The sequence below is a fragment of the Scyliorhinus torazame genome, chromosome 29 (genome assembly GCF_047496885.1).
Source record: "Scyliorhinus torazame isolate Kashiwa2021f chromosome 29, sScyTor2.1, whole genome shotgun sequence".
Classification (NCBI taxonomy): Eukaryota; Metazoa; Chordata; class Chondrichthyes; order Carcharhiniformes; family Scyliorhinidae; genus Scyliorhinus; species Scyliorhinus torazame.
In genome coordinates this window covers 5,889,222-5,915,602 of record NC_092735.1, presented here as the reverse complement: position 1 = coordinate 5,915,602, position 26,381 = coordinate 5,889,222, and the positions used below count along the sequence as shown (strand labels likewise).

Sequence of the window (26,381 nt, the reverse complement as noted above, 5' to 3'; positions counted from 1 at the left end):
GACAGTCACCCAAGCCTGGAATTCAAGTCCTTTTTGCTGCTTTTCCATACATTTCTCCAATTTGTTTTTCCTTGGATGCAAAGTGAATAACCTCAATTTCCCACCTTGAACTAACCCCGTGTCACAGTTTAGCCAACTCACCATCTGTCTGCCCCATCTGCACTACTTGCAACGTCCCTGAACTTGGTATCATCTTCAAACTTGGATATATAACACTCTATTCCTTCATCCAAGTCACACCCATAGATACTCCCTGATCCACCATGGTGAGGTAGAACCCTGAAGTCCTTAACATTAAAGAAAAAAACTTGGTTTAAAGTTTGACACTTACAGAAAACACCAGCCGACACAGGTAGAAAAAGAAACTGGTTTATTTAAAAAGGGGGAACAATCACAGCTCAATAATTAAAGCATTCAAACACAATCTTCACCTACAAGTGAATGTGGAGGCACTTCATTTAAAACCGATGCTCAGGCAATCAATCTTTCAGGCTCACGTAGGATGATTACTTTTCCTGTTCAACGGTCAAGACTTGTTTTTGGAATGGGAAACATTTGCATTGATGTTTTATCTGGTGGCATGAACCAGTGAATGAATGGCAGGGTAGCAAACAGCAACAATTGCCCAAATCCCCTAATGGATGTGGTTGATACAAGATTTGAAAAGAAGCCCGTGGGAGTGAGTTTTCGTTCTGAACTGACGTTGCATTGAGACACTCAACTGTGTGTCATGCTCCCTTTCTAAAGTAAAGTGATCTTTATTGTCACAAGTGGGCTTACATTAACACTGAAATGGAAGTTACTGTGAAAAGTCCCTAGTTGCCACATTCCAGCGCCTGTTCGGGTACACAGAGGGAGAATTCAGAATGTCCAAATTATCGGGACTTGTGGGAGGAAACTGGAGCACCCGGAGGAAACCCACACAGACACGGGGAGATCGTGCAGACGCCGCACAGACCGTGACCCAAGCCGGGATTCGAACCTGGGACCCTGGAGCTGTGAAGCAATACGGTTATCCACTGTGCTACCGTGCTGCCCACATGGGTCTGTGGGTCATGCTCCCTTTCTGTGGGTCACGATCCCTTTAAATAAACCAAGGGTTTAATTTCTTAATTTCCTTGTACTGAAAACAGCATGGATAAGGTGAGGTGCAAACTTAAACAGACACAAACGACACTATTAACTTCTAATAAATTCCCAATTGATTTAAAAAGTCTCTGTATTGACCTCGTCAGAATATTTGATCCCCGCCCCGGATAGCTTAAAAACCTCCCTCTGCTGAAGGGCCTCAACTGCGGCCCCACCTTAACTGCACTTGATTCTCAGTTATCGAAACAGGATGCAACCTGCCCCATCTGGCTTGCCAGTACCTGCATCCGGAAGAGAGATGTGCCAGGAGTCAGAGCACATCAGGTTTGAACACTCTCGAGTTATGTGACACAGAGAAACGTCTTCCCTCTGCCAGCTTGCCCAATAAGGTGGCTGGTCACCCCGCAGCAAGCTGCTCAGCAAGTTAAACATTAAACGAGATGAAGGATTAAGAGGTGAAAAAGCAATTGCTGTATCCTGAAGTTTTTTTTTTTTTTATAAATGTTTTAAAAAACTGAATTAATAAGCTGTATCTCTACCAAATCCTTCAAGCGCAAAGTAAGGAAGCATAAGCAGTTTGCTTACAGAGTAAAGAACCAGCCCACACTGGGTCACCTCTCCAACTTGGAGCGATGGTTCCCTCCGCCTGGCACTGATTTCGATTAATTTCTCTAATCTCAGTTAAACAATGGCAACTTTCCCCACCTTCTTTTGGGGCCGTGCTCGGCAACATTATCGAGCAATACAACAGCTTAAAGCCAACACCACTGAACCCTTGCTCGTAAAAAAGGTGCTGACTCATGTTGCACTAGGATCAGAAGGACTGAAAAACAAAAACATGTCCAAAGTTCACCACTCTTGTGCTCCCAACACATCTGCAATAGCATCTAGCTGCAACTGGGACATCCTCAGCAAGTGTACCAACTGTTTACCTGGCAGAATACTTTGCACTGATTTCCCGTCAACAGTGGTAAGGGCGGTGCGGTGGCTAGCACTGCTGCATCACGGCACCAAGGGCAGGGTGCAATCCGTGTGAAGTTTGCACATTCTCCCTGTGCCTGCGTGGGTCTCACCCCACACAACGATGCACAAGGTAGGTGAATTGGCCATGCTAAATTGCCGCTTAATTGGAGAAAAAAAGAATTGGGTACTTTAAATTAAAAAAGACATCGCAATGCTACCTGACCACTGCGATTTGCTGAGATAAATCACAGTGGAGTTTGATTCTTACCCCACTCAAACACGCACACACATCCAGCAGGCAATACCACATAGCAATCAGCAAGCAGGATACGAGACGTTTGCCCACCCCCAGTTCTCCCTGTCCCAGGGACCCCTGCCACCTGAACAAAAGCCAATTAATTCAGCACAGGCTAGAGACCAATCTTGCACTTTTTGTCAATGCAGCTCTGTGTAGCAGTGTATTTAGCCAAAGGGGCATTGGGGGGGGGGGGGAGCAATATTTTTGAAAACGTACAGATCATACTTCAGCTCAATAGGAATATCTTGTTGTAAGTGTCAAAAAGGAAAGAGTTTGTAGAATATGCTCAAGCAAAACAACCAGAAGTGTGTCAAAGGGCCTTCATGAAAAAGAGCAAATAAATCTGGCAGCGCTCGCCTCATACACTACTTTAGTGTGACTCACAAACAGGCTTCAAGATTACTCAAACATGAAAGCAGAGGTAAAAATAAAAACCTAACCTCCTGTCAGAGTAAATCAACTGTACGAGGCAAAGCAAGTAATTATTTGCATCCCATGCTTAAATGTGAAATGCACAGGATTTTGCAGCTACTTCAGAAGTGAAGTTATAACCATTAACTAACTCACTGAACAATTTAAATTCCTCGCTGCTCAACCCACAACCAGCTAACACAGTAGGTTCCTCCAATTCTTTTCAAGTCTGCTAATAGAATTTATAAAATTAAAAAAAAAAATTTAGTGTACCCAATTAATTTTTTCCAATTAAGGGGCAATTTAGCGTGGCCAATCCACCTACCCTGCACATCTTTGGGTTGTGGGGGCGAATCCCATGCAGGCACGGGGAGAATGTGCAAACTCCACACGGACAGTGACCCAGAGCCGGGATCGAACCTGGGACCTCGGCGCCGTGAGGCAGCAGGGCTAACCCACTGTGCCACCGTGCTGCCCCGTCTGCTAATAGAATTAACAGATTGGCGAGCATTACTTGCTCCTGCCCAGAAATAGATCACAGGCGGTGTTGCCATAGAAAGTTCTGGGGTTGGTTCCATTGTCAGAAACCTGTTACTTCCAATTCCAAACTCACTTTGATGAGAGACAGAAAATATGCTAGCTACTAAAAGAAAATAATAATAATTGAACTCGTGTGTAACAATCGCCCTCTTCCACATGCTGCCCGCTCCATGCCATCAAATACCATACTCCATACTGTGAAACAGCAATGTTAAACATCCTAGGCAAGACTGCTCCAGTGGCCCCACATTCAGTTGGAATGTGAAAGATTTCCTGGGATCACCTCTTCTTAAAGCCATACTTTTTCCTTTCGTAGAACAGGTCAGTTTTTGAGCTGCCAAGATTGACGATTTTCGGACATCCATCTCTCTAAGGAGGCAAAAAAAAAAAAAGAGTAAGTGGTGCCGGTAATTACAGGTGAGGGATTCTGTCCTGAAGCAGGTACCGTCGTTTCCTCACCTGCTGCCTCAGGGGCTACAGGACAAGGTTGTATCAATAACAAGGGTAGGAGAGGCAAAAATGTTAGAAATTTACAAGGAGCTGATGGATTGGGGAGGAGTCCCGATAGGGTTACTGAAGCGCAAGTGAGAGGAAGAGTTGGGGAGAGAATTGGAGGCTGGACTGCGGAAGGAGGTTGAATGCATCCCCATCGTGCGCTAGGCTTATCCAGTTTAAGGTGGTCCATGGGGCGCACATGATGTGTGGGGGGGGGGGGAAGAGAGAGAGAGAGAGAGAGAGAGAGAGAGAGAGAGAGAGAGATGTACGAGGTAGGTGGATTGGCCACGCTAAATTGCTCCTTAAATTGGGAAAAAAAAAGAATTTGGTACTCTAAATTAATTTTTTACAGTTTCAAAAGGTACGTGCCATAAAAGAAAGTTTTGAGTTTGTAGGAATCCATGTCTGAAATTCCCCTTCAAACTAATCAGATGCTAGAATTGGTCCTATTGTCGGATTGTACAGTTTCACTCATCCCAGTCACCAGTAATCAAGTAGTTCACATTTTTTGATTGTTACACTGTCTTAAAATTCTCTTCAAACTTACATCTTTTTCCTGGATAGTACACTCCTTGCAATAATAGGCATCAGATACACCCGGGCCACCACAGATCACGCACCGTCCTTGGTAAGACCCATAGTTACACTCATCACAGATACGGACTAGCGTGCATGGCCTGACATAGGAGTCGCAGATCACACATTTACCATCGCCTAAAAGGGAAGGCAATCAAAAAAACAAAAACAGAACAAACATGAATTTATGTAGGACATTTCAAAGTGCTTTACAATGAAAGAATTGCTTTTGAAGTACAATCATTATGTGGATAAACATGGCAGTCCATTTACTCACAGCAAGGTTGTACAAACAGCGAATGAGATAAATGATCAGCTTGCAAGTTTTTGTGATGATGGTCGAGGGATAAACATTAGCCAGGAAACCAGAGCTGCCCATTCTTCTTTGAATAATGCCACTATAATAAGGTGGACTAGCAGACTAACTGGAGTTCTGGATGAGTTCAAGCGTATTGAGGACGGTGGATGGGAGGCTGGCCAAGGGAGCACTGGAGACAAGAGTTTAGGCGGAGGCAGGGCTGGAGATGCGTGATCCTCGTAACTTCCTCCAGTCTTCATGTGTCCACCCACTTACTTTGCCCCATCATCAAGGACTGTGCCTTCAGCTGCCTAGGGCCCTAGAGTAATAAATGTTGGCCGTGCCAATGATGCCCATATCCATGATGAAAAAACTGCTCTCTGGAATTCCTCCCTAAACCGGTCTGCCTCACCACCTCCAATTCCTCCTTTATAACCGATGATGCCCTTTGACCAAACATCAGCTCAGTCCTGATATTTCACGTTCTCCCCGTGTCTGCGGGGATTTCCTCCGGGTGCTCAGATTTCCTCCCACAAGTCCCGAAAGACATGCTGTTCGGTAATTTGGACATTATGAATTCTCCCTCAGTGCACCTGAACAGATGCTGGTGTGTGGCGACTTGGGGATTTTCACAGTAACTTCATTGCAGTGTCAATGTAGCCTACTTGTGACACGAATACAGATTTTTATTTTAGCTAATGCCCTCCATACCAGGCAATATCCTGGTAAACCTCTTCTGTACCCTCTCCAAAGCCTCCACATCCTTCTGGTGGTGTGGCGACCAGAATTGAAGACTATATTCCAAGTGTGGCCTAACTAAGATTCTATACAGCTGTAGCATGCCGTATGCCTCCTTGACTACCTTCTCCACCTGTGTTGCCATTTTAAGTGACTTGTGGACCTGTAGACGTGGGTCCCCCTCCCCAGATGAAGGTAAGAGATGAGTGAGGGGGTGGGGGGAGAAACCCCAAACACACCAGGACACAGGAAACAACCTCTACCGCCAAGCGGCAGGGGCCCCAGCAGAATCCGACAAACCCTTCTAAAAATCAAACATTGTTGTACAAATGTTTTTTTTAAATTTTCCAATTAAAGGGCAATTTAGCGTGGCCAATCCACCTACCCTGCACATCTTTGTGTTGTGGGTGTCAGACCCATGCAGACACGGGGAGAATGTGCAAACTCCACACGGACAGTGACCTGGGGCTGGTCCTCGATGCCATGAGGCAGCAGTGCTAACCACTGCACCCCCCCCCCCCCCCCCGTTGTACAAATGTAAATATTATCCAGCGTTCGAGCCCCAGTCACGGCCGTGGTGACAATGAAAGGCTGGAGGCTGCCTGTTCAGTTTTCTCCTTTGTCAGTGTATGATACTCCACTGGTGAAACACCGCTTTTTATTTTCTTCTTTATTCGATAACTTGCAATATCAATAAAAATATATATTTTTAAAAAGAACTTCAACTTTTTTGTGCATTTCTTTGCAAAATGGCAAAACAAGAGAGTGCAAGTAATTTTTTTTTCTCACTGTGACTGCTTTGCTCCTTTGGTTACTGAGATAGATATTGCTCAAGTAAATATACTAGCAAAATATACTTACTTGTACGGTGTGCTTTGACGAGCATTTGTTCTATTAATATTAGTGTGCACATCACCACAGCCAACCCCGCGACTAGGTCAGAAATTCCCATTGAACAACACTGTACTCGGTGATTTACACAAACAGGCCAACAGATTGGTGCTGCCGTTAATGTGCCACGTGAACCTCCTCCCACCCCTCTCTTCATCTAACCCCATCAACACATCCTTCTGTCGCTTTCTCCCCAGTTTATCTAGTTTCCCCTCGAATGTGTCCATTCCATTCCCTCAGCCACTCCCCGTGGTAGTGAGGCCCACGTTGCCATCACTCTGGGTAAAGGAGCTTCTCCTGGATTTCCAGTTGGATTCACAAGCAGCCATTTTATATTTATGGCCTCGAATTCTGGTCTTGCCTGCAAATGGGTCCATCGTGTCTAATTCTACACTTATTCATAAATCTTGATCAACTCCCCTCAGGTCATCACTCACTCAAGAGCAGGAAATCTGCCATTTTGTTTACAAGCAGAGGTTAAGTACAAAATGGCGAACATTCTGAATGATTACATCCGATAAATATTCAGTGGGGGAAATGTATGAGCAGCTTCTGTTCTACAGTCAGATAGCCAAAGCATAATTATTGACTTCTGACAGGCTTAAAATGGCTAAAAACTAATAAATCTGCAAGTACTCATCCAAGGGCAAGAGAATGTGAGCTGAGTTGCCAAATACTGAAGGAATCTGGGAAGGCTAATGAGGTGCTCATATTCAAAAAGGGAAGAGGAAAAAAAACCCAGAAACAGGCAACGGGAGACCCATTAGGAACAAAATCAGAAAAAACTGGAAACCAATCCGGTTTGGTCAACATCTGCGCAGAGAACGAGAGGGGTCGACAATATGTAGAACCTGTCAGGACTGGAAAACAAATGACAGATGAACAGCATTTAAAAGGAATAGAACCATAGGAGGGCTGGCTGGATGGGGAGGAGGAATCTACATACACTTCCACAAATCATTTGTAAATGAATTTACAAGAGACGGCCAAGATGATTTCTTTTCCATCAGATGATAGAAAGAAGTTAACCCCAAAACCTCATTTTACCTCCTTTATGATACTCTACAAACCGAAGGGGTGGCACGGTGGTTAGCACTGCTGCCTTACAGCGCCAGGGACCCAGGTTTGATTCCGACCTTGGGTGACCGTGTGGAATTTGCACGTTCTCCTCGTGTCTGTGTGGGTTTCCTCCGGGTGCTCCGGTTTCCTCCCACACTCCAAAGATGTGCATTAGGTGGTCATGATCAATGAATGGGGTTGCGGGGAGTGGGCGGGGGAGTGGGCCTAGGCAGGGTATTCTTTTGGAGGGTCAATGCATACTCAATGGGCTGAATGGCCTCCTCTGCACTGTAAGGATTCTGTGAATTCTAACTCTGACCAAGCTGTTGGCCGCCTGCCCTAATATCTCCTTTATGTGGCTCAGTGTCAAATTCGGCTTTGGAATGCTCCTGTAAAGCGCTGTGGGACATTATATTATGGTGCTATATAACTACCAGTCGGTCAGAAACGAGTGAATAGCTGAGGCAGCAGGGAGGTTATGTCAAACCTCGAACACAGGAGAATGCGGCAGAACAGGGTGGGGCCCAATAGTCTGTCATACATAACACAACACAGTCCAAAAAAAGTGCTCTGTAAAAAAAAGAGCACTCTGGTGAAGAGTCCCATTTTCAAGTGCTTTTTAAAATAAATTTAGTGTACCCAATTCCTTTTTTCCAATTACAGGACAATTTAGCATGGCCAATTCACCTACCTTGCACATCTTTGGGTTGTGGGGGCAAAACCCACGCAGACACGGGGAGAATGTGCAAACTCCACACGGACAGTGACCCAGAGCTGGGATCGAACCTGGGACCTTGGTGCCGTGAGGCAACAGGGCTAACCCACTGTGCCACCAGGGGTACTCTTAAATTTATTTTTAAAAACCCAAAACAACAAAACAAAGCGGTCACCTTTTCACCAAGGAAGAGTGTGCTGTTGAACACCTGTGTCTCTGCTGCTTGGCACTTTCAAATTCCCTGTTCTGATGTTCCCAACTTTGGTCGTCTAATTAGTTCAATGAAATGACAATCGCTTATTGTCACAAGTAGGCTTCAAATGAAGTTAGTGAAAAGCCCCTAGTCACCACATTCCGGCGCCTGTTCAGGAGGCCGGTACGGGAATTGAACCGTGCTGTTGGCCTGCCTTGGTTTGCTTTCAAAGCCAACGATTTAGCCCTGTGCTAATGAAATGCGTGTCCCAGGATAAATCTTGGGAGGATATTTAAAAAAAGTGGCAGGATAGAAAGCAGCTCCTTTTGTTTGATTGGGGAAGAGGTCTACTTGGAGGAAAGTGGCCATTTCTAATGCGCTGCAACATCATGGGTTCAGAAAACAAGTAAAGATGTTAAATTCATTTTGGCTATCCATCAAACAGGGGAAATGGAACCAGCTCTCATATTAAATTGTTATTTGGATAAATATGTACACGGACAGGCAAGTGAAATTCAATATATTCAAGCGCAAAGTGCTACGCCACATATGGAAATGAAGAGTGGGAGATATGTGCTCTGTAAATGGCAGTGAAAGAGTAGACCAGAAAATGCAAAGACAGTTCGAAGCAAACTTTGAGTACAGTGCCCAGCTCCGGCAGCTAAGAAATATGCAATTAGGTGGGTGTCTCTGCAGCAACGAGGGGAAAAAGAACAAACAAAGAACAAAGAAATGTACAGCACAGGAACAGGCCCTTCGGCCCTCCAAGCCCGTGCCGACCATACTGCCCGACTAAACTACAATCTTCTACACTTCCTGGGTCCGTATCCTTCTATTCCCATCCTATTCATATATTTGTCAAGATGCCCCTTAAATGTCACTATCGTCCCTGCTTCCACTACCTCCTCCGGTAGCGAGTTCCAGGTACCCACTACCCTCTGCGTAAAAAACTTGCCTCGTACATCTACTCTAAACCTTGCCCCTCTCACCTTAAACCTATGCCCCCTAGTAATTGACCCCTCTACCCTGGGGAAAAGCCTCTGACTATCCCTCTGTCTATGCCCCTCATAATTTTGTATACCTCTATCAGGTCGTCCTCAACCTCCTTCGTTCCAGTGAGAACAAACCGAGTTTATTCAATCGCTCCTCATAGCTTATGCCCTCCATACCAGGCAACATTCTGGTAAATCTCTTCTGCACCCTCTCTAAAGCCTCCACATCCTTCTGGTAGTGTGGCGACCAGAATTGAACACTATACTCCAAGTGTGGCCTAACTAAGGTTCTATACAGCTGCAACATGACTTGCCAATTCTTATACTCAATGCCCCGACCAATGAAGGCAAGCATGTCGTATGCCTTCTTGACTACCTTCTCCACCTGTGTTGCCCCTTTCAATGACCTGTGGACCTGTACTCCTAGATCTCTTTGACTTTCAATACTCTTGAGGGTTCTACCATTCACTGTATATTCCCTACCTGCATTAGACCTTCCAAAATGCATTACCTCACATTTGTCCGGATTAAACTCCATCTGCCATCTCTCCGCCCAAGTCTCCAGACAATCTAAATCCTGCTGTATCCTCAGACAGTCCTCATCGCTATCCGCAATTCCACCAACCTTTGTGTCGTCTGCAAACTTACTAATCAGACCAGTTACATTTTCCTCCAAATCATTTATATATACTACAAAGAGCAAAGGTCCCAGCACTGATCCCTGTGGAACACCACTGGTCACAGCCCTCCAATTAGAAAAGCATCCCTCCATTGCTACCCTCTGCCTTCTATGGCCTAGCCAGTTCTGTATCCACCTTGCCAGTTCACCCCTGATCCCGTGTGACTTCACCTTTTGTACTAGTCTACCATGAGGGACCTTGTCAAAGGCCTTACTGAAGTCCATATAGACAACATCTACTGCCCTACCTGCATCAATCATCTTAGTGACCTCCTCGAAAAACTCTATCAAATTAGTGAGACACGACCTCCCCTTCACAAAACCATGCTGCCTCTCACTAATACGTCCATTTGCTTCCAAATGGGAGTAGATCCTGTCTCGAAGAATTCTCTCCAGTAATTTCCCTACCACTGAAGTAAGGCTCACCGGCCTGTAGTTCCCGGGATTATCCTTGCTACCCTTCTTAAACAGAGGAACAACATTGGCTATTCTCCAGTCCTCCGGGACATCCCCTGAAGACAGCGAGGATCCAAAGATTTCTGTCAAGGCCTCAGCAATTTCCTCTCCAGCCTCCTTCAGTATTCTGGGGTAGATCCCATCAGGCCCTGGGGACTTATCTACCTTAATATTTTTTAAGACACCCAACACCTCGTCTTTTTGGATCACAATGTGACCCAGGCTATCTACACCCCCTTCTCCAGACTCAACATCTACCAATTCCTTCTCTTTGGTGAATACTGATGCAAAGTATTCATTTAGTACCTCGCCCATTTCCTCTGGCTCCACACATAGATTCCCTTGCCTATCCTTCAGTGGGCCAACCCTTTCCCTGGAAATTCAGCTATGGCGGAGATAGAAAGATGAGGAAACATGCATCTGGCTACTCCTGCAGACATGGAGAGAACGTGCAGACTCCACACAGAGTCACCCAAGCCAGGAATCAAACCTGGGACCCTGGAGCTGTGAAGCCACAATGCTACCACTGTGCTACCGTGCGGCCCTAATGCTCCGAGGACGAGAGTTGCAATCCCACCACTGCAGCTGGTGGAATGTAAATTGAATTAATGATCTATGCTCTTTGCAATCTATAGTCTGGCGACCATGAAGTTATTTTTACAAATAAATTTAGAGAATCGAATTATTTTTTCCCAATTAAAGGGCAATTTAGTGTGGCCAATTCACCTACTCTGCACATCTTTGGATTGTGGGGGTGAGACCCATGCAGACACAGGGAGAATGTGCAAACTTAACACAGACAGTGACCTGGGGCCGGGATCGAACCCGGGTCCTCAGCGCCGTAGGTAGCAGTGCTAACCACTCGGCCGCCCTTATGACGTCATTGTTCCATGTGACTCCCGACCCACACTCTCAGAAACGGCTTTGCAAATTAGGGATGGGCAACAGACACTGGCCTTTCCAACAACACCCACACGAAAGAATGAAGAACATGAGTGTAGGCCTTTCATTAGTCTCAAGAGCCTAATGTCCAAAAACTTGAACTCATCTCCTTCGTCCACAAATACCGACTGACCTGCTGGGTTATTTCCAGAGAGATTTGCAGTATCTACTCTTTAAGATTTTTGTTTTAGGTGATTCTAACAGTCCATTACTTTAAGCTTAGCTTTTGCCAATGGAAACCATTTTGGACATGCCTGACTGGTATGAAGTAGCAGCTGGCTTCTTTCGTAGAATAAATTTAGAGTACCCAATTTTGTTTTTCCCAATTAAGGGGCAATTTAGCGTGGCCAATCCACCTCCCCTGCACATCTTTGGGTTGTGGGGGTGAGACCCACGCAGACACGGGGAGAATGTGCAAACTCCACACAGACAGCGACCCGAGGCCGGGATCGAACCCGGATCTTCGGCGCCACAAGGCAGCAGTGCTAACCACTGCGCCACTTCTTCTTCCTCTGAAATTCCAAAATGCAATTCTACTTTGGTCCTGTAAAAAAAAAAAATTTACAGTTTGTGCGCGTCACTGGCAAGGCCAGCATTTATTGCCCACCCCAACTGCTCTTCAGAAGGTGGTGACGGGCTGTCTCCTTGAATGACTGCTGTCCATGTTGTGTAGGTACACCGACAGTGAAGGAACAGCGATATATTTCCAAACCAGAATGGTGAGTGAGTTGGAGGGGAACCTCCAGATGGTGGGGTTCCCCATCTGCTGCTCTTGTCCTTCTAGATGGTAGCGGTCGTGGGTTTGGAAGGTGCTGTCTGAGGAACCTTGGTGAGTTACTGCAGTGCATCTTGTAGATGGTACACACGGCTGTCACTGTGCGTCGGTGGTGGAGGGAGTGAATGTTTGTGGAAGGGGGAGCAATCAAGCGGGCTATGTCCTGGTGTGAAACTTCTCATGAGCTGCTCATCCAGGTAAGCGGAGGGTATTCCATCAGACTTCTGACGTGCCTGGTAGACAGTGGATAGTCTTTGGGGAAATCAGGTGAGTTACTCACTGCAGGATTCCCAGTCTCTGACCTGCTCTTGGAGTCACAGTATTTATATGGCTAGTCCAGTTCAGTTTCTGGTCAATGTTAACCCCCTGGATGTTGATAGTGAGGGAGTCAGCGATGGTAATGCCACTGAATGACAAGGGGTGATGGTCAGATTCCCTCGTGTTAGAAACGGTCATTCCTGGCAATTGTATGGTGCAAACAAAATGTTAGCCCAAACCTGAAAATTGTCCAGGTCATGTTGCATTTGGACATGAACTACTTCAGTGCCAGAAGAGTGGCAAATGGTGCATTTGTTGGGTTCAAAGAATGATGTAGCACAGGGGGCTCATTGGTCCTAGATCTTTGAACAAGCTATCCAATTAACCCTATTTCTGTGTTCTTTCCCCGCAACATTTTCAAAATGTATATCCAATTCATCCTTGCTAGTTACGATTGAAACTGCTTCCACCACCCTTTCAGGCACTGCATCAGGACTGTAACAACTTGCTACCAATGCAAATCAAACTAAACCCAAGTCAAGACCAAATTGGGACTTGTTCTTTCCTCTCCAATCTCTAAATTTTTAAAATCCAACCTCCAACTCACCTAATCACCACTTAAAACTTCATATAGTCTAAAGCCTTGGTGTTGTCCTGCATTATAGATCTTGGTTCCCCACTTTACTTTGTTATAAAATCTATCATTCTCAGGACAGCAGGCAGACTGGGTGTCAGCTTGTCAGGTTTATACTCCAGTCTCTAACCTGCTTGACTGGACATTAGTTACAGGGCTTCTGGCTCTGATATATTTGCAGTTTGCAAACAGTAAGAACAGGCACAGGAAAAGATCAGAAAGGACTCATATTTACATAGGACATCTCATCTTTGGGCTGTCCCCAATTTCTTCACGGCTAATGAATAGTCATGCTATGTAGGCAAAGGGAGTCTGTTCCCATTCAGCAAGAACCTGTTAAATGGCAATTAAATAAAATGGCCAGCTAATGTGTTTTAATTGTGTTGAATGAGGGATGAATATTGGGCAGAATAATGAGAACTCTCTACTTCTCTTTCAATAGTGCCATGGGATCATAGAATCATAGATCATAGAATTTACAGTGCAGGAGGCCATTTGGCCCATCGAGTCTGCACCAACCCATGGAAAAAGCACCATACCCAAGCACCACACCATCCCCATATCCCAGTAACTGCATCTAACCTTTTTGGACACCAAGGGCAATTTAGCATGGCCAATCCGCCTAGCCTGCACATCTTTGGATCTTTTATGTTAGCCCATAAATGGGGACCATGATTTAACATCTCAGCTTAACGGCAGCGACTCTGACAATGTAGCACTCGCTCAACGTTGCACTGACGCGTTAGCCTTGACGATGTGCTAAGGTTCTGCTGCAAGGCCTGAACCCACAACTTTCGATTCAGAAGGAGCGGGAGGTGCAGGTTTATGCTCATGCCCAATTAATTTTTATTTTTTATTTATTTAAAAAAAAAAAGAGTACCCAATTCTTTTTTCCAATTAAGGGGCAATTTAGCGTGGCCAATCCACCTACCCCGCACATCTTTGGGTTGTGGGAACGAGGACCACACAAACATGGGGAGAATGTGCAAACTCCACACGGACAGTGACCCGGGGCCAGGGTCAATCCCGGGTCCTCAGCGGCGTGAGGCAGCAGCGCTAACCACTGCGCCACCGTGCTGCCCTTATGCTCACGTCCAAATGGTGAAATCCCAGTCTCAATCGTGTTACCAGAATAACACTGCTGTCAGATACTGACAGATTAGTTAGGCTTGAATCAATTGCTCATCTCCTTTTCTTCCACAGAATAAAGATTAAGTTGATTATAAACAGATTAATGGAGATTAAACATTGTGTTAACAGTTTCTCAACATTCTGTAAATGTTTCCAAAAACCTTCGGCGAATAAAAAAAAAAATCAAACAAGAGCCCCTGCACCTAAAGATGAGTGGAATTTTCCATTACTGCATTCCAAGGATTTGCACAGTTGGCCGGAGCACGGCTCTTTGCATCACCGATATTGCTATCCAAACAGAAAATTGAGAACTTGGGCATATCCTGCCAACTTGCTTTTCCAAATGAAAAAGCAAGAGCCAATTCTTCCATAAACGGCACTTGCCAAGCCCTGGAGTATTTTAAATGAATGTTAACTCCCTGGATCATGTGAACATTTTATAAACCCTTGTTGGAACGGCGTGCTAGCAAGGTGGTCTGCTCCAGAGGTAGCAGCCTGCTTTTTTCGTCTGAGACCTGAAGCTTGGTTCCTCAACAGTTTTTGTCTTTATATTTCTACCTGTCTCATCCCTCACCTCCTTCAGGTATTCAGACACTCTCCAGCCAGCATGTCTTCCTTTCCTTCCTTTATTGACTCTTATGGTCTCACACTAACATCACTTCTCCCACTATGACCATCGCTGCTTATCACTTAAACCATTTATATTAGGGGGCTGGTTTAGCACACTGGGCTAAATCGCTGGCTTTTAAAGCAGACCAAGGCAGGCCAGCTGCACGGTTCAATTCCCGTACCAGCCTCTCCGAACAGGCGCCGGAATGTGGCGACTAGGGGTTTTCACAGTAACTTCATTGAAGCCTACTTGTGACAATAAGCGATTTTCCTTTTCCTTTGTATTTATTTTCACTGGTGCGAGTAGCTGTGCGTTATGTGCGTATGCCTTTCCCATGTGTTCTCTGTTTGCTTTTAATTGTTGTGCACCTATTATATCCTCTAATTTTGCTGAAGAGTCCACAATGCACACTGTGTTATCTGGTGTTTTCTGGAGATGCTGCAGAGTGCTTCCAGCAGTTTTTGATTCTTCCCTTATAGATTTCTCCCATTTCTCTCACATTGGTGCATCATTAGATGTGCTGTCTTTCAGAGAGGTCCCATCTGGCCGCTCAGGGGAATGCAAAAAAAATCAAATTGTGCTGTTTGAAGAGAGGTGGGAGTGGGGGGAAAGTTACCTGGTGCCCCGGCCAACATTCTTCCTTCAGCCAGAACAAATTAAACAGTCATTCATCTCAATGGGTTTGAGTTGGGGCGGCACGGTGGTGCAGTGCTTAGCGCTGCTGCCTCATGGCGCTGAGGACCCGGTTTCGATCCCGGCCCCAGGTCACTGTCCATGTGGAGTTTGCACATTCTCCCTGTGTCTGTGTGGGTTTCACCCCCACAACTCAAAGAACACCCCAAAGATGTGCAGGGTAGGTGGATTGGCCACACTAAACTGCCCCTAATTGGAAACAAATAATTGGGTACTCTTAAATTCATAAAGAAAAAAAAAAAATGTTTGTGTGACCTTGTTGTCTGCAAAGTGGCTGCTTATATTTATCTACATAACAGTTCAAAAAGCTATGAATTTGCCTGGGAGCCTTCAGAAAGTGTGAAAAGCATTAAAGTCTTCCCCTTTCTTTAACATGCTCCGCCCTGGAGGGATCGGCATCTGAGGCACATCGGCCAGCTTTAATTTTCACATCACTTTATGTTAGCGCGATCAGAAATCCACTACACAGGCATTCTGAAAATCCACAAAACGCTGATTCATAACCAACACTCCTCAGTGCATGATTAGCACCAATGGTGAACCAGAGAAATAATTCCCTCTTGCCTTGACCTGCACCGTTCAAATCTCACAGAAGCAGCTAATATGACATGTATATGTTTCATGTTTTGGAATTACATGGAAGGTACAACAGTACTTTGCACGTGCATTCTGGAAGCAATTTTCATCTTGATTTCTGTTAATTTGCCCCAACAAAAGTACCTGTGGCACAGATGGTATTACAGGTACGGTAGGAGTCACAACTGTGGCCTCCAATTTGACCCTTCCCTGGACATTTGTCTCTGCTGCAGGCTATTGCCAACAGTGAAAGCTGCAATCAGGGAGGTTAACTACTCCAACAGTGATCAGAATATTGCAGCAGACTGGTTCTGCCTCATTTACCAGAGATTGCTGCATTGAGGGTGAATCTACAGCATTGCCCACTCAAATGTGAAAACACTTGGGGGGGGGTTTGTGGAGTTGCGATCCCAATGCGAGAGAGCAAAGGAGATGAAAAATAAAAACTGCTGACAAATATAGTGCAAGGGGGAAGATCGAGAGAGATACGAGAGAGCAGGGTGTGGCAGTGCAGTCTACAAATAAATGAAAATAACCTTGAGCTTGACGGGCAGAGAGCTGCATCTGCAACAGTAGTTTGTGGGGTCAGGGGTTGCAGCATGAGATGGGAGAGGAGCCAATGACGGATAGAAGATAAAAGGGATGTGGAGGAAATGGTACAGTCTGATTTAACTAAGGTCAGCTCTTTGCTTTTGCATCGAAAAGCAGAAAAGCCTGTCTGTATCCTCTGCCTGTGAGACCATCGTTATAGCCTGGATTCCCATGGCACAGATATCCTCTGCCCAGTGCCAGGCAGACTGTGTGCCAGCCTATGCCAATACTTTTTTTTCAAAAAAGGAACATTTACTCAGGGACGGACTCAATCCCCAGAGATTTATGCTACAAACTGTGGAATTCAGCCCAGTTTCTCCACAAAGTCAGCCTGAGCTTCAATCGCATCTGTAGAGAGAAATGGTAATCTATCTGGCCGTGGTACAGGAAGCAGTGAATTGAGCTCTATGTAGTAGCTAGATGACGGAACTTAGAAAAATAAGAACATTGCTAGCTTGAATGAAGTTTTGTTTTTGTTCACCAAACTTCAGCGACTTGCGATACATCACACACACACACACAAAATATACTTTTTTTGGTCCAATTTTCAGTATGTTTGCATTCCTCTTTGATCCGCAAATAAAGAAACTGAAACATTCAGTCACCATCAAATAGTCAAATACAGAGAGGCTACAGCAGGTTGCCAACCTATTTCTTAAGGCAATGAGGAGGCAAAAGGAGGGGAGGACAAACTTACATTTATACTGTGCCCTTCACATCCTCATGACATCCCCAAACACTTCACAGCCAATAGTGACTGTTGTAATTCAGGCGAGTAATTTGTGCACAGTAATAATATGAATAACCATGTTTTGCAAGATGGTGGGTGAAGATGCATTCACATCCCCAAAAGTTAGACTGGGCCCATTGCTCCCTGCGACCGAGGCCTTGATCTGGAAATCTGCCTCGTGCGGTTATCGTACAGTTTCATAGCTTCAGGAAAAAGAATAGGTCCTTCGCTGGGCTAGACAGAACCAGGATATCAAATGGGAGGGCCACTCCATCAGGCTATATACCAAGATCGGAGTGTGGACCTGGCAAAATGAAGATCTGCCTTCGGAGTGAAAGCCATCTTGAATAAAAATGGAGTCAGATTTGGATTGGTTTACCCAGCTCACCTTTGGGTGACTGCTGGGGCGAAGGACTGCTGATGCAGACTCCTTTGTTCGAAAGCTCAAATTGGGCATTGTTTAATGTAGGTTTAATCTATTTCATGGCCCTGCAGAAGAACACGTCACATTCTGTTTTTCTTCTTATTCGGGGTCTGTGCGTGCTCACAACACCCTTTGGTTACATTTAAGCGTTTTCGGTTATTCGGCACTTTCGGTGGATTTCTTTCCCTTTTCAGTGTCCCTGCTTTGGTATTTCTCTTTAGGGATAGCTGAATCTGGATTAAGGAGTGGTTGGAGACCTCCAATTCGTTTGGTTACCTGGAATGTTCAGGGTCTGAATGGCCCAGTAAAACATTAAAGGGCATTCGCCCATTTTAAGAGCCTAAACTTTGATGTTGTCTTTTTTTTTTTAATTTAGAGTACCCAAATATATTTTTTCTAATCAAGGGGCAATTTAGCTTACCAATGTTGTCTTCTTGCAGGAAACCCACTTGAGTGTCAAGGACCAGACCAAGTTACGCAAGAGTTGGGTCGGGCAGGTTTCTCTTCCAGTTTTAATGACAGGGCCAGGGAGCAGCAATTTTAATTTATCTCCTCTCAAATTGTAGCCGCCTCTCAGTCGTTATATTATTGCTTGTGGCTCTTTGGCGAACACTCCGGTCGGCATGGTCAACATTTACACCCTTAACTGGGATGACACAAACTTTATCTTAATTCTCTTCTAAATTTTCTCCCAAACTTTGACTCACACTGGATGATTCTAGGAGGTGACCTGAACTGTGTTTTGGACCCTAAATTGGATTGTTCCAAAACTAAATCTCTTGGCCCATCTGGGATGGCCAGGAGGGGAGATCCCTAGTGCAATTTGCAGCCGAACAATAAGGAATCCCCTGTGGATAAATCGATCATAGCTGATGTTTTGGACGGTCTGCACATCCCAACTGTTGAAGTTGGCGGGAGATGTGAATTAGTTTCCCCATTACGCCCGGACGGGTTTTAAAATGTATTGGGCTTCCTGGTCAATGTTTACAAAAAAATTCTTGGGATGGCTCGTACCCTTAATATTGGATTTCTTTAATGACTCATTGTCTTGACGTTCATTGCCTCCGATCCTCACTCAAGCCTCAATCACTTTGCTCCTTAAGGGGGACAAGGGCCCAGCAGAGTGTGGTTCATACCGACCCATCTCACTTTCAAACACTGCTAATGTCCTGGTGCTCCAGCCAGAGCCGTCCCTCCCTAGTACCCAAAGATGTGCTTGTTAGGTGAATTGGACATTCTGAATTCTCCCTCTGTGTACCCGAACAGGCGCCGGAATGTGGCGACTAGGGGCTTTTCACAGTGACTTCATTGCGGTGTTAATGTCAGCCTACTTAAGACACTAATAACGATTTGTTATAACCTGCCTACTTACCATTGGCTGGGGACTAATGACAATCCCACAATCCTGTGCGAATATGAGCTTCCCCAATGAGGGGGCGGAGAAACCATTAGTAAACTCCTAGTATAAATAAAGCTGGCCAGCTTGGAACCAGCAGGAAAGAGTGTGCAGCAAGGGAAGTTGCTGCTGCTGTTACATATATATATATATATATATATATGTTATTGTAAATAAATGTTATTACTTTTGTATCCTTAAAACTCGTGCTGGATTCTTCGTGGCCCTCACAAAACGATTATTATTAATTTTGGAAGATCAAACAGGCTTTGTGAAGGGCTGACAATTATCGGTCAATATTAGTCACCTTTTAAACGTTATTCTTTCCCCCATCACAGCACTGGAGCTGGAGGCTATAGTACCTCTGGACACATTTGATAGGGTGGGATAATCTATTTGAGATTCTACTATAAATTTTCCTCCTGGATTCGTCTGTTGTATAATGCCCCTACTGCCAGGGTTTGCACAAACACTCTACACTCAGGATTACTTCCCCCATGGGTAGGGGCACTAGACAGGGCTGGCCTCCTTCCCCACTTTTGTATGCCTTGGCAATAGAGCTTCTCTCTAAAGTGTTGAGAGCCTCTGATCGATGGAGGGGCATTAGTTGGGATGGGGTGGAGCATTGGTATCGGTTTATGCAGCTGACCTACATTATGGACCCGACTCCCTCCATGGATACCACAATGAAGATGGCCTATAATTGGGCCTCTCTTCATAAATTACTCAAGCCTGATCAATAATGCCAGACTGGATGTACAGAGGTGGAACCATCTCCCTCTCTCTCTGGGAGGTAAGATCCAAACGATCAAACTGAATGTACTTCCTTGGTTTTCATTCTTCTTTCAATATATCCCTATTTTTTTTACCCAAATGTTTTGTTATTTGATTTGTAGTTTCATTTGGGCGGATAAGAATCCCAGAATCCGCAGTGTTCTGCTCCGGAGAGACAGGCTTGGCTCGCCCAAATTTTTTGTTTTACTACTGGGCTGCTAACATCAAAGACATTTTGCAGTGGACCAGTGACCCCTGAATCGATTTTGGGCAAAACGAAGGCTCGCTCACACTAGCTCTACTCTCCGTGCTATAATTACAGTAACACTGCCCTGTTAGATTGTCCTCAAATCTGGTGCTGATCTGCTCCCTCAGGATTTGGAAACTGTTTCAGCAGCACTTTTAGCTTTTTCTCCTGCCTTCTTTAGCCCCTATTTGTAATAATGACCTCTTACCTTCTGGTTTGGTCCCTTTGCTTAAATCTTGGAAGGCAAAGGGACTGAGTATTTTAGGGACCTATTTTTGGAGGGGAGATTTTGCCAGTTTTAGGGAGCTGGCTTACAAATTTCAGTTGCCCAATTCCAGACTCTTCAGTTATTTTCAGATACGTGACTTTTCCATGAAAGGTTTCCCTTTTTTCCTGTGGCCCCGCCCTCCTCCTTGCTGAAGAAGGTTTTATCCTTGGCTCAACCTGGCGAGAGGCCTATTTTGGACCTATGTGTATATATTCTCTCATCAGATCCCTCCCCGTTGGATGAGGTGAGGGTGAGATGGGCGAGGGAGCTGGGTCCTGTGCTTACCGGTGAGGCTTGGAGGGAGCCCTCTACAGGGTCAACATCATCTTGTGCCCAGCTGAGTTTGATTCAGTTCAAAGTATTACACAGGAACTCTTTGCCGCAGAAGGCAGTGGAGGCCAAATCAGTGTCTTTAAGACAGAGATACATAGGTTCTTGATCAATAAGGGGATCAGGGATTATGGGGACAAGGCAGGAGAATGGGGATGAGAAAAATATCAGCCACAATTGAATGGCGGAGCAGACTCAATGGGCCGAGTGGCCTAGTTCTGCTCCTATGTCTTATGGTCTTAGGATGCACTTTACCAAGGCAAAGATGAGTGGGTTTTTCCCAAACGTGGAGGACAAGTGAGATCATTGTTCGCTTGCCCCAGCTATCTAGAAACATTGAAAATATGAGGAGGCCATTTGGCTCTTCAAGCCTCCTCCGCCATTCATTATGACCATTCAACTGAATAGCCTAATCCTGCTTACCCCCCTATACTTTGAAATCCTTCGCCCCAAGTGGAATGTCTAATTGCTTCTTGAAAACATAAAAGTTTTGGCCTCGACTACTTCCTGTGGTAATGAATTCCACAGGCCGGACACTCTCTGGGTGAAGACATTTCTCCTCATCTCTAACCACACACACATGTTTTGGTCCTGCCCCAGACTTGCCAGCTTCTGGGTTTCCTTTTTCCAACCCAGAGATTCTTTGGGTGATTCTAGAGCCATGTCCATTGGTAGTCATGTTTGGGGTCTCAGACTCAGTGGCGTTTCATTCTGGGGTAGGGGCGGATGTTGTCGTCTTTGTCTCACTGGTAACCTGGAGGCGAACATTGCTTAGCTGAAGGTCTCCCATCCCGCCCGGCGCTTCGGTCTGCCTGGACAGTTTAATGACATTCCTGCACTTGGAAAAAATTAAATATACCTTCAGGGGGTCGGTGGGGAAGTTCTATCTTTGATGGCAATCTTTTATTTGCTCTTTTAAAAATCTAGTCACCGTGGGCGATTCTGGGGTTCAGTTATAATGTCTAGGTTTTAGTTTGTGTTTCTGATGGAGGCATTATTTGCAGCTTTTTGACATTGTACCCTCACATCTTTGTTGGTGGATTGTTATATTGGTAGTATTATGTAAAACTTCAATAAATATATTTTAAAAAACAAATTAGAATCTTCATTTCTTACACTACCCCAGGGGCTACCCTTCTAAAATACTTCACTGGTTAGAAGGCTCTGCATGTCCTGGTGCCATGAAGGACACTTGCAGGTCTTTCATTTCTTTTCCTCCTCTTGTTCTGGTAGTCACAAAAAGCAATGTGACTCACAGCGCCAAGGACCAGGTTCAATCCTGGCCTCGGGTCACTGTCCATGTGGGGTTTGCCCGTGAGTGCGTGAGTCTCACCCCCACAACCCAAAAGATGTGCAGGGTAGGTGAATTGGCCATGCAAAATTGCCCCTTAATTGGAAAAAAAAAAAGAATCGGATACACTAAATTTATATTTAAAAAAAACAAAAAACAATGGAGGGACTAACGCCCACCATTAGCTTTCCTCACCCAGTCTGCAATACAAATGTTGAGGCTGTTCTGCCCAGGGAGGTACTCGAGGCTGGTAACATCCATAATTCTATGAGGCGGTTGGACAGGCAATTAGCACAAAATCATGTGAAAAATATAGGAAGGTTCTATCCTTTTCAGGTATCCGGTTTTTGACCAGCCAGATGTTCTAGTTCTATCCATTCTTAAAAAGGTGGGAAATGATAGGAGATTTAAAAAATCAAATCAAATCATATATTTCCTTTACTTGCTTGTGAATAGTTACTGGGAATGTCCTTGGCTGGTTTTTCTACACCAGAACAGTGTGATGAAAATAATTATTCTATAATTTACTAAATAACATTCTTCTCTTGGTCAAATCCACTGCATAATTCAATGATGGGGAATTGGTCAACAACTCACCCCCACAACCTATGTGCAGGGCGGGTGGATTGCGCAGGGCGGGTGGATTGCGCAGGGCGGGTGGATTGCGCAGGGCGGGTGGATTGCGCAGGGCGGGTGGATTGCGCAGGGCGGGTGGATTGCGCAGGGCGGGTGGATTGCGCAGGGCGGGTGGATTGCGCAGGGCGGGTGGATTGCGCAGGGCGGGTGGATTGCGCAGGGCGGGTGGATTGCGCAGGGCGGGTGGATTGCGCAGGGCGGGTGGATTGCGCAGGGCCGGTGGATTGCGCAGGGCCGGTGGATTGCGCAGGGCCGGTGGATTGCGCAGGGCGGGTGGATTGCGCAGGGCGGGTGGATTGCGCAGGGCGGGTGGATTGGCCATGCTAAATTGCCTCTTAATTGGAAAAAAGAATTGGACACTCTAAATTTCAAAAAGATTAATCAATAATTGGAGAAGTAGCAAGGGTCCGAAGGAGGGAACCGGTAATTGGAGGAACCGCGGAGAGAGCCCATGAAAACCCCAAATGTAGCCCCCAAAATTTTAAAAAAGTAGACCTTGTGAAAATTTCTGGGAAGAAAGTTATTTTGAACACTGCTCAGTACTGCACTGAAATGGCAGCTATTTTGATCAGATCAAGTCCTGGATTTGAACCCCCTGACTTGGAGACAAAAGCATCCCCCACCAAGTCATCCTTAAAATCTAAAAGATGAGCAAAGGTTTGGTGAAAGAGATGGGTTTCAAGCAGCATCTTAAAGGAGGACAGAGAGTTAGAGGCTCAGGGAGGGAATTCCAGAGCTTTAAAAATTTTAAAAAAAAATTTAGTGTACCCAATTCATTTTTTCCAAGTAAGGGGCTAGTGTGGCCAATCCACCTAGCCTGCACATCTTTGGGTTGTGTGGACGAAACTCACCCAAACATGGGGAGAATGTGCAAACTCCACACGGACAGTGACCCAGAGCCGGGATCAAACCTGGGACCACAGCGCCGTCAGACTACAGGGCTAACCCACTGTGCCACCGGAATCCCAGAGCTGAGGGCCGAGACAGCTGAAGGCACTTCATGATATCTACTTGCAAAATATAGCAGTACAATAATTACATAACTTGTCTTTTCAAACCGAGGCTGTGAACAAGTTTTTTTCCCCTATAGCTCACGGCCCTGATCTGCAGGGTTTTATGCATCTTGCATCTGCATTCACCACTAGTCAATGCTTTCCATTATAAATCGTGTCTCTGAAAATTGTTAAAACCCTTCTTCATATGAAGGGCAGCATCACCACAACAGGTAAGAGGGTGTCATCACACAAATGTGAACATGATGATTTCTAATAGAAATACAAAATCGGAATGGTTACAGCACAGGAAGTCATCTGGGTCTTAATGACAATGCAGTCTTTCTTCAAGAGCAATTTAGTTAGGGCCAGTAGACTGCCCTTTCCCATAACAGAATCCTTACAGTGCAGGAGGAGGCCATTCTGCCCATTGAGTCTGCATCGACCCCCATTTATATAAATGACATAGATGACTGCATGGGGGATAGGATTGGCAAGTTTGCGGATGACACAAAGATTGGCCGAGTGTTTAACAGTGAGGTTTAAGCGGGTTCGATCCCGGCTCTGGGTCACTGTCCGTGTGGAGTTTGCACATTCTTACCGTGTTTGCGTGGGTTTCGCCCCCACAACCCAAAGATGTGCAGGCTAGGTGGATTGGCCACGCTAAATTGCCCCTTAATTGGAAAAAATGAATTGGGTACTCTAAATTTATAAAAAAACAAAATGTGACGTCAAATGGGTAGAAAACTGGCAGATGGAATTTAACCCGGTAAAATGTGAGGTGATGAACTTTGGAAGGAGTAATGTGACGAGGAAGTATTCAATGAATGGCCTGACACTGAAGTTCTGAGGAACAAAGGGACCGTGGCGTGTTTGTCCATATGGGCGACACAGTAGCACAGTAGTTGGGACTGTTGCTTCACAACGCCAGGGACCCAGGTTCGATTCCCGGTTTGGGTCACTGTCTGTGCGGAGTCTGCACATTCTCCCCATGTCTGCGTGGGTTTCCTCCGGGCGCTCCGGTTTCCTCCCACAAGTCCCAAAAGACGTGCAGGTTAGGTGGATTGGACATTCTGAATTCACCCTCAGTGTACCCGAACAGGCGCCGGAATGTTTCGACTCGGGAGATTTTCACAGTAACTTCATTGCAGTGTTAATGTAAGCCTACTTGTAACACTAATAAAGATTACTGAAATGAAATGAAAATAGCTTATTGTCACAAGTAGGCTTCAAATGAAGTTACTGTGAAAGCCCCTAGTTGCCACATTCCGGCACCTATTCAGGGAGGCTGGTACGGGGATTATTATTAGATCTCTGAAGGCAAAAGGACAGTTTAATTGGGTGGTGTAAAAGGCATATGGGACACTTGCCTTTATCAATCGAGGCATAGATTACACAAGCAGGGAGGTCATGATGAAGTTGTTTAGAACTTTGGTGGGCCACAGCTGGAATATGGTGTCCCGTTCTGGTCGCCACATTATAGGAAGAATGTGATTGCACTGGAGGGGGTGCAGAGGCGATTCACCAGGATGTTGCCTGGGATGGAACATTTAAGTTATGAAGAGAGGTTGGATAGGCGTGGGTTGTTTTTGCTGGAGCAGAGAAGACGGAGAGGCGACCTGATCGATGTGTACACGATTAAAAAGGGTATGGACAGGGTGAATAGGGAGCAGCGGTTCCCCTTAGTTGAAGGGTCAGTTATGAGGGGACACAAGTTGAAGATGAGGGGCAGGAGGTTTAGGGGAGATTTGAGGAAAACCCTTTTTACCCAGAGGGTGGTGATGGTCTGGAACACACTGCCTGGGAGGGTGGTAGAGGTGGGTGCCTCACACCCTTTAAAAAGTACCCGGGTGAGCACTTGGCACTTCATAACATTCGAGGCTGTGGGCCAAGTGCTGGCAAATGTGATGAGGTAGGCAGTGTTGTTCATGTGTCGGTGCAGACTCGATGGGTCAAAAGGCCTCTTTTGAGCGGTATTATTCTGTGAATCTGAAAGAACACCCTATCTAGGCCCACTCCTCCGCCCTATTCACATAACCCCACCTAACCTGCACATCCTTGGACACCATGGGTAACCCTGCAATGCTTTAAAAAAAATCTTCAGGTGCTTATCCATTCCCTTTGAAAGCCACAAGTGAATCAAATGGGATAATGCACAATTGCTTCATCTGAAGGTTATATTTGGCTTGACTCTACGAGTAGCACAGGAGCTTAGCCAGTGTACTGATCAATCAAATTACAATAGTTGTTCGGTGGTTTGAACTCAAGTATCGCTGAGAAAAGACATTTTGGCGAAGCTTTTCGTCTTGTACTCATCAGGCCAATTCTTTTATGCTGTTTGAGAAGAGATTGCAGATTGGTTGGCAAGTGGATTCTCATTGCCATGGAGGGTGCACCAGTTTATGGTGACTGATAGTTAACTGCCAGACATGGTTTGAAAATGTAACTGGCAGCCATCATGGACTGATGTGTCCATGATTACCAATCAGAGCCCACTTACCAACCAATTAGCACGTTCTTCTCATACAGTATAAAGTTGTTGTCCCCCCCACCCTCAGCACTGACATTCTTGCAATTGTCTTGATGAGTGCAAAACAGAAAGCTTTGACAAAATGCCTTTTGTCCAAATTCAGTTGTGCAGAGTAATCACTTCATTAATGTACCAGAGGACATGCCACTACCTGTGGGAC

General features: G+C 45.4%; 1 protein-coding gene across 2 annotated transcripts in view; it reads right to left on the bottom strand.

Moving 5' to 3' along the window:
- Positions 1–355: 355 nt before the first annotated feature.
- Positions 356–26,381, bottom strand: part of phf5a (PHD finger protein 5A) — a 78,512-nt gene continuing 52,486 nt past the window's right edge. For both annotated transcript variants that reach the window (XM_072491990.1, XM_072491991.1), the window contains 2 exons: positions 4,344–4,510; positions 356–3,670 (listed from right to left, as the gene is read on the bottom strand). In XM_072491990.1, the coding sequence (XP_072348091.1) occupies positions 3,581–3,670; positions 4,344–4,510 (257 nt within the window). In that variant the 3' untranslated portion in view covers positions 356–3,580. The remainder of the gene's footprint in view (positions 3,671–4,343; positions 4,511–26,381) is intronic.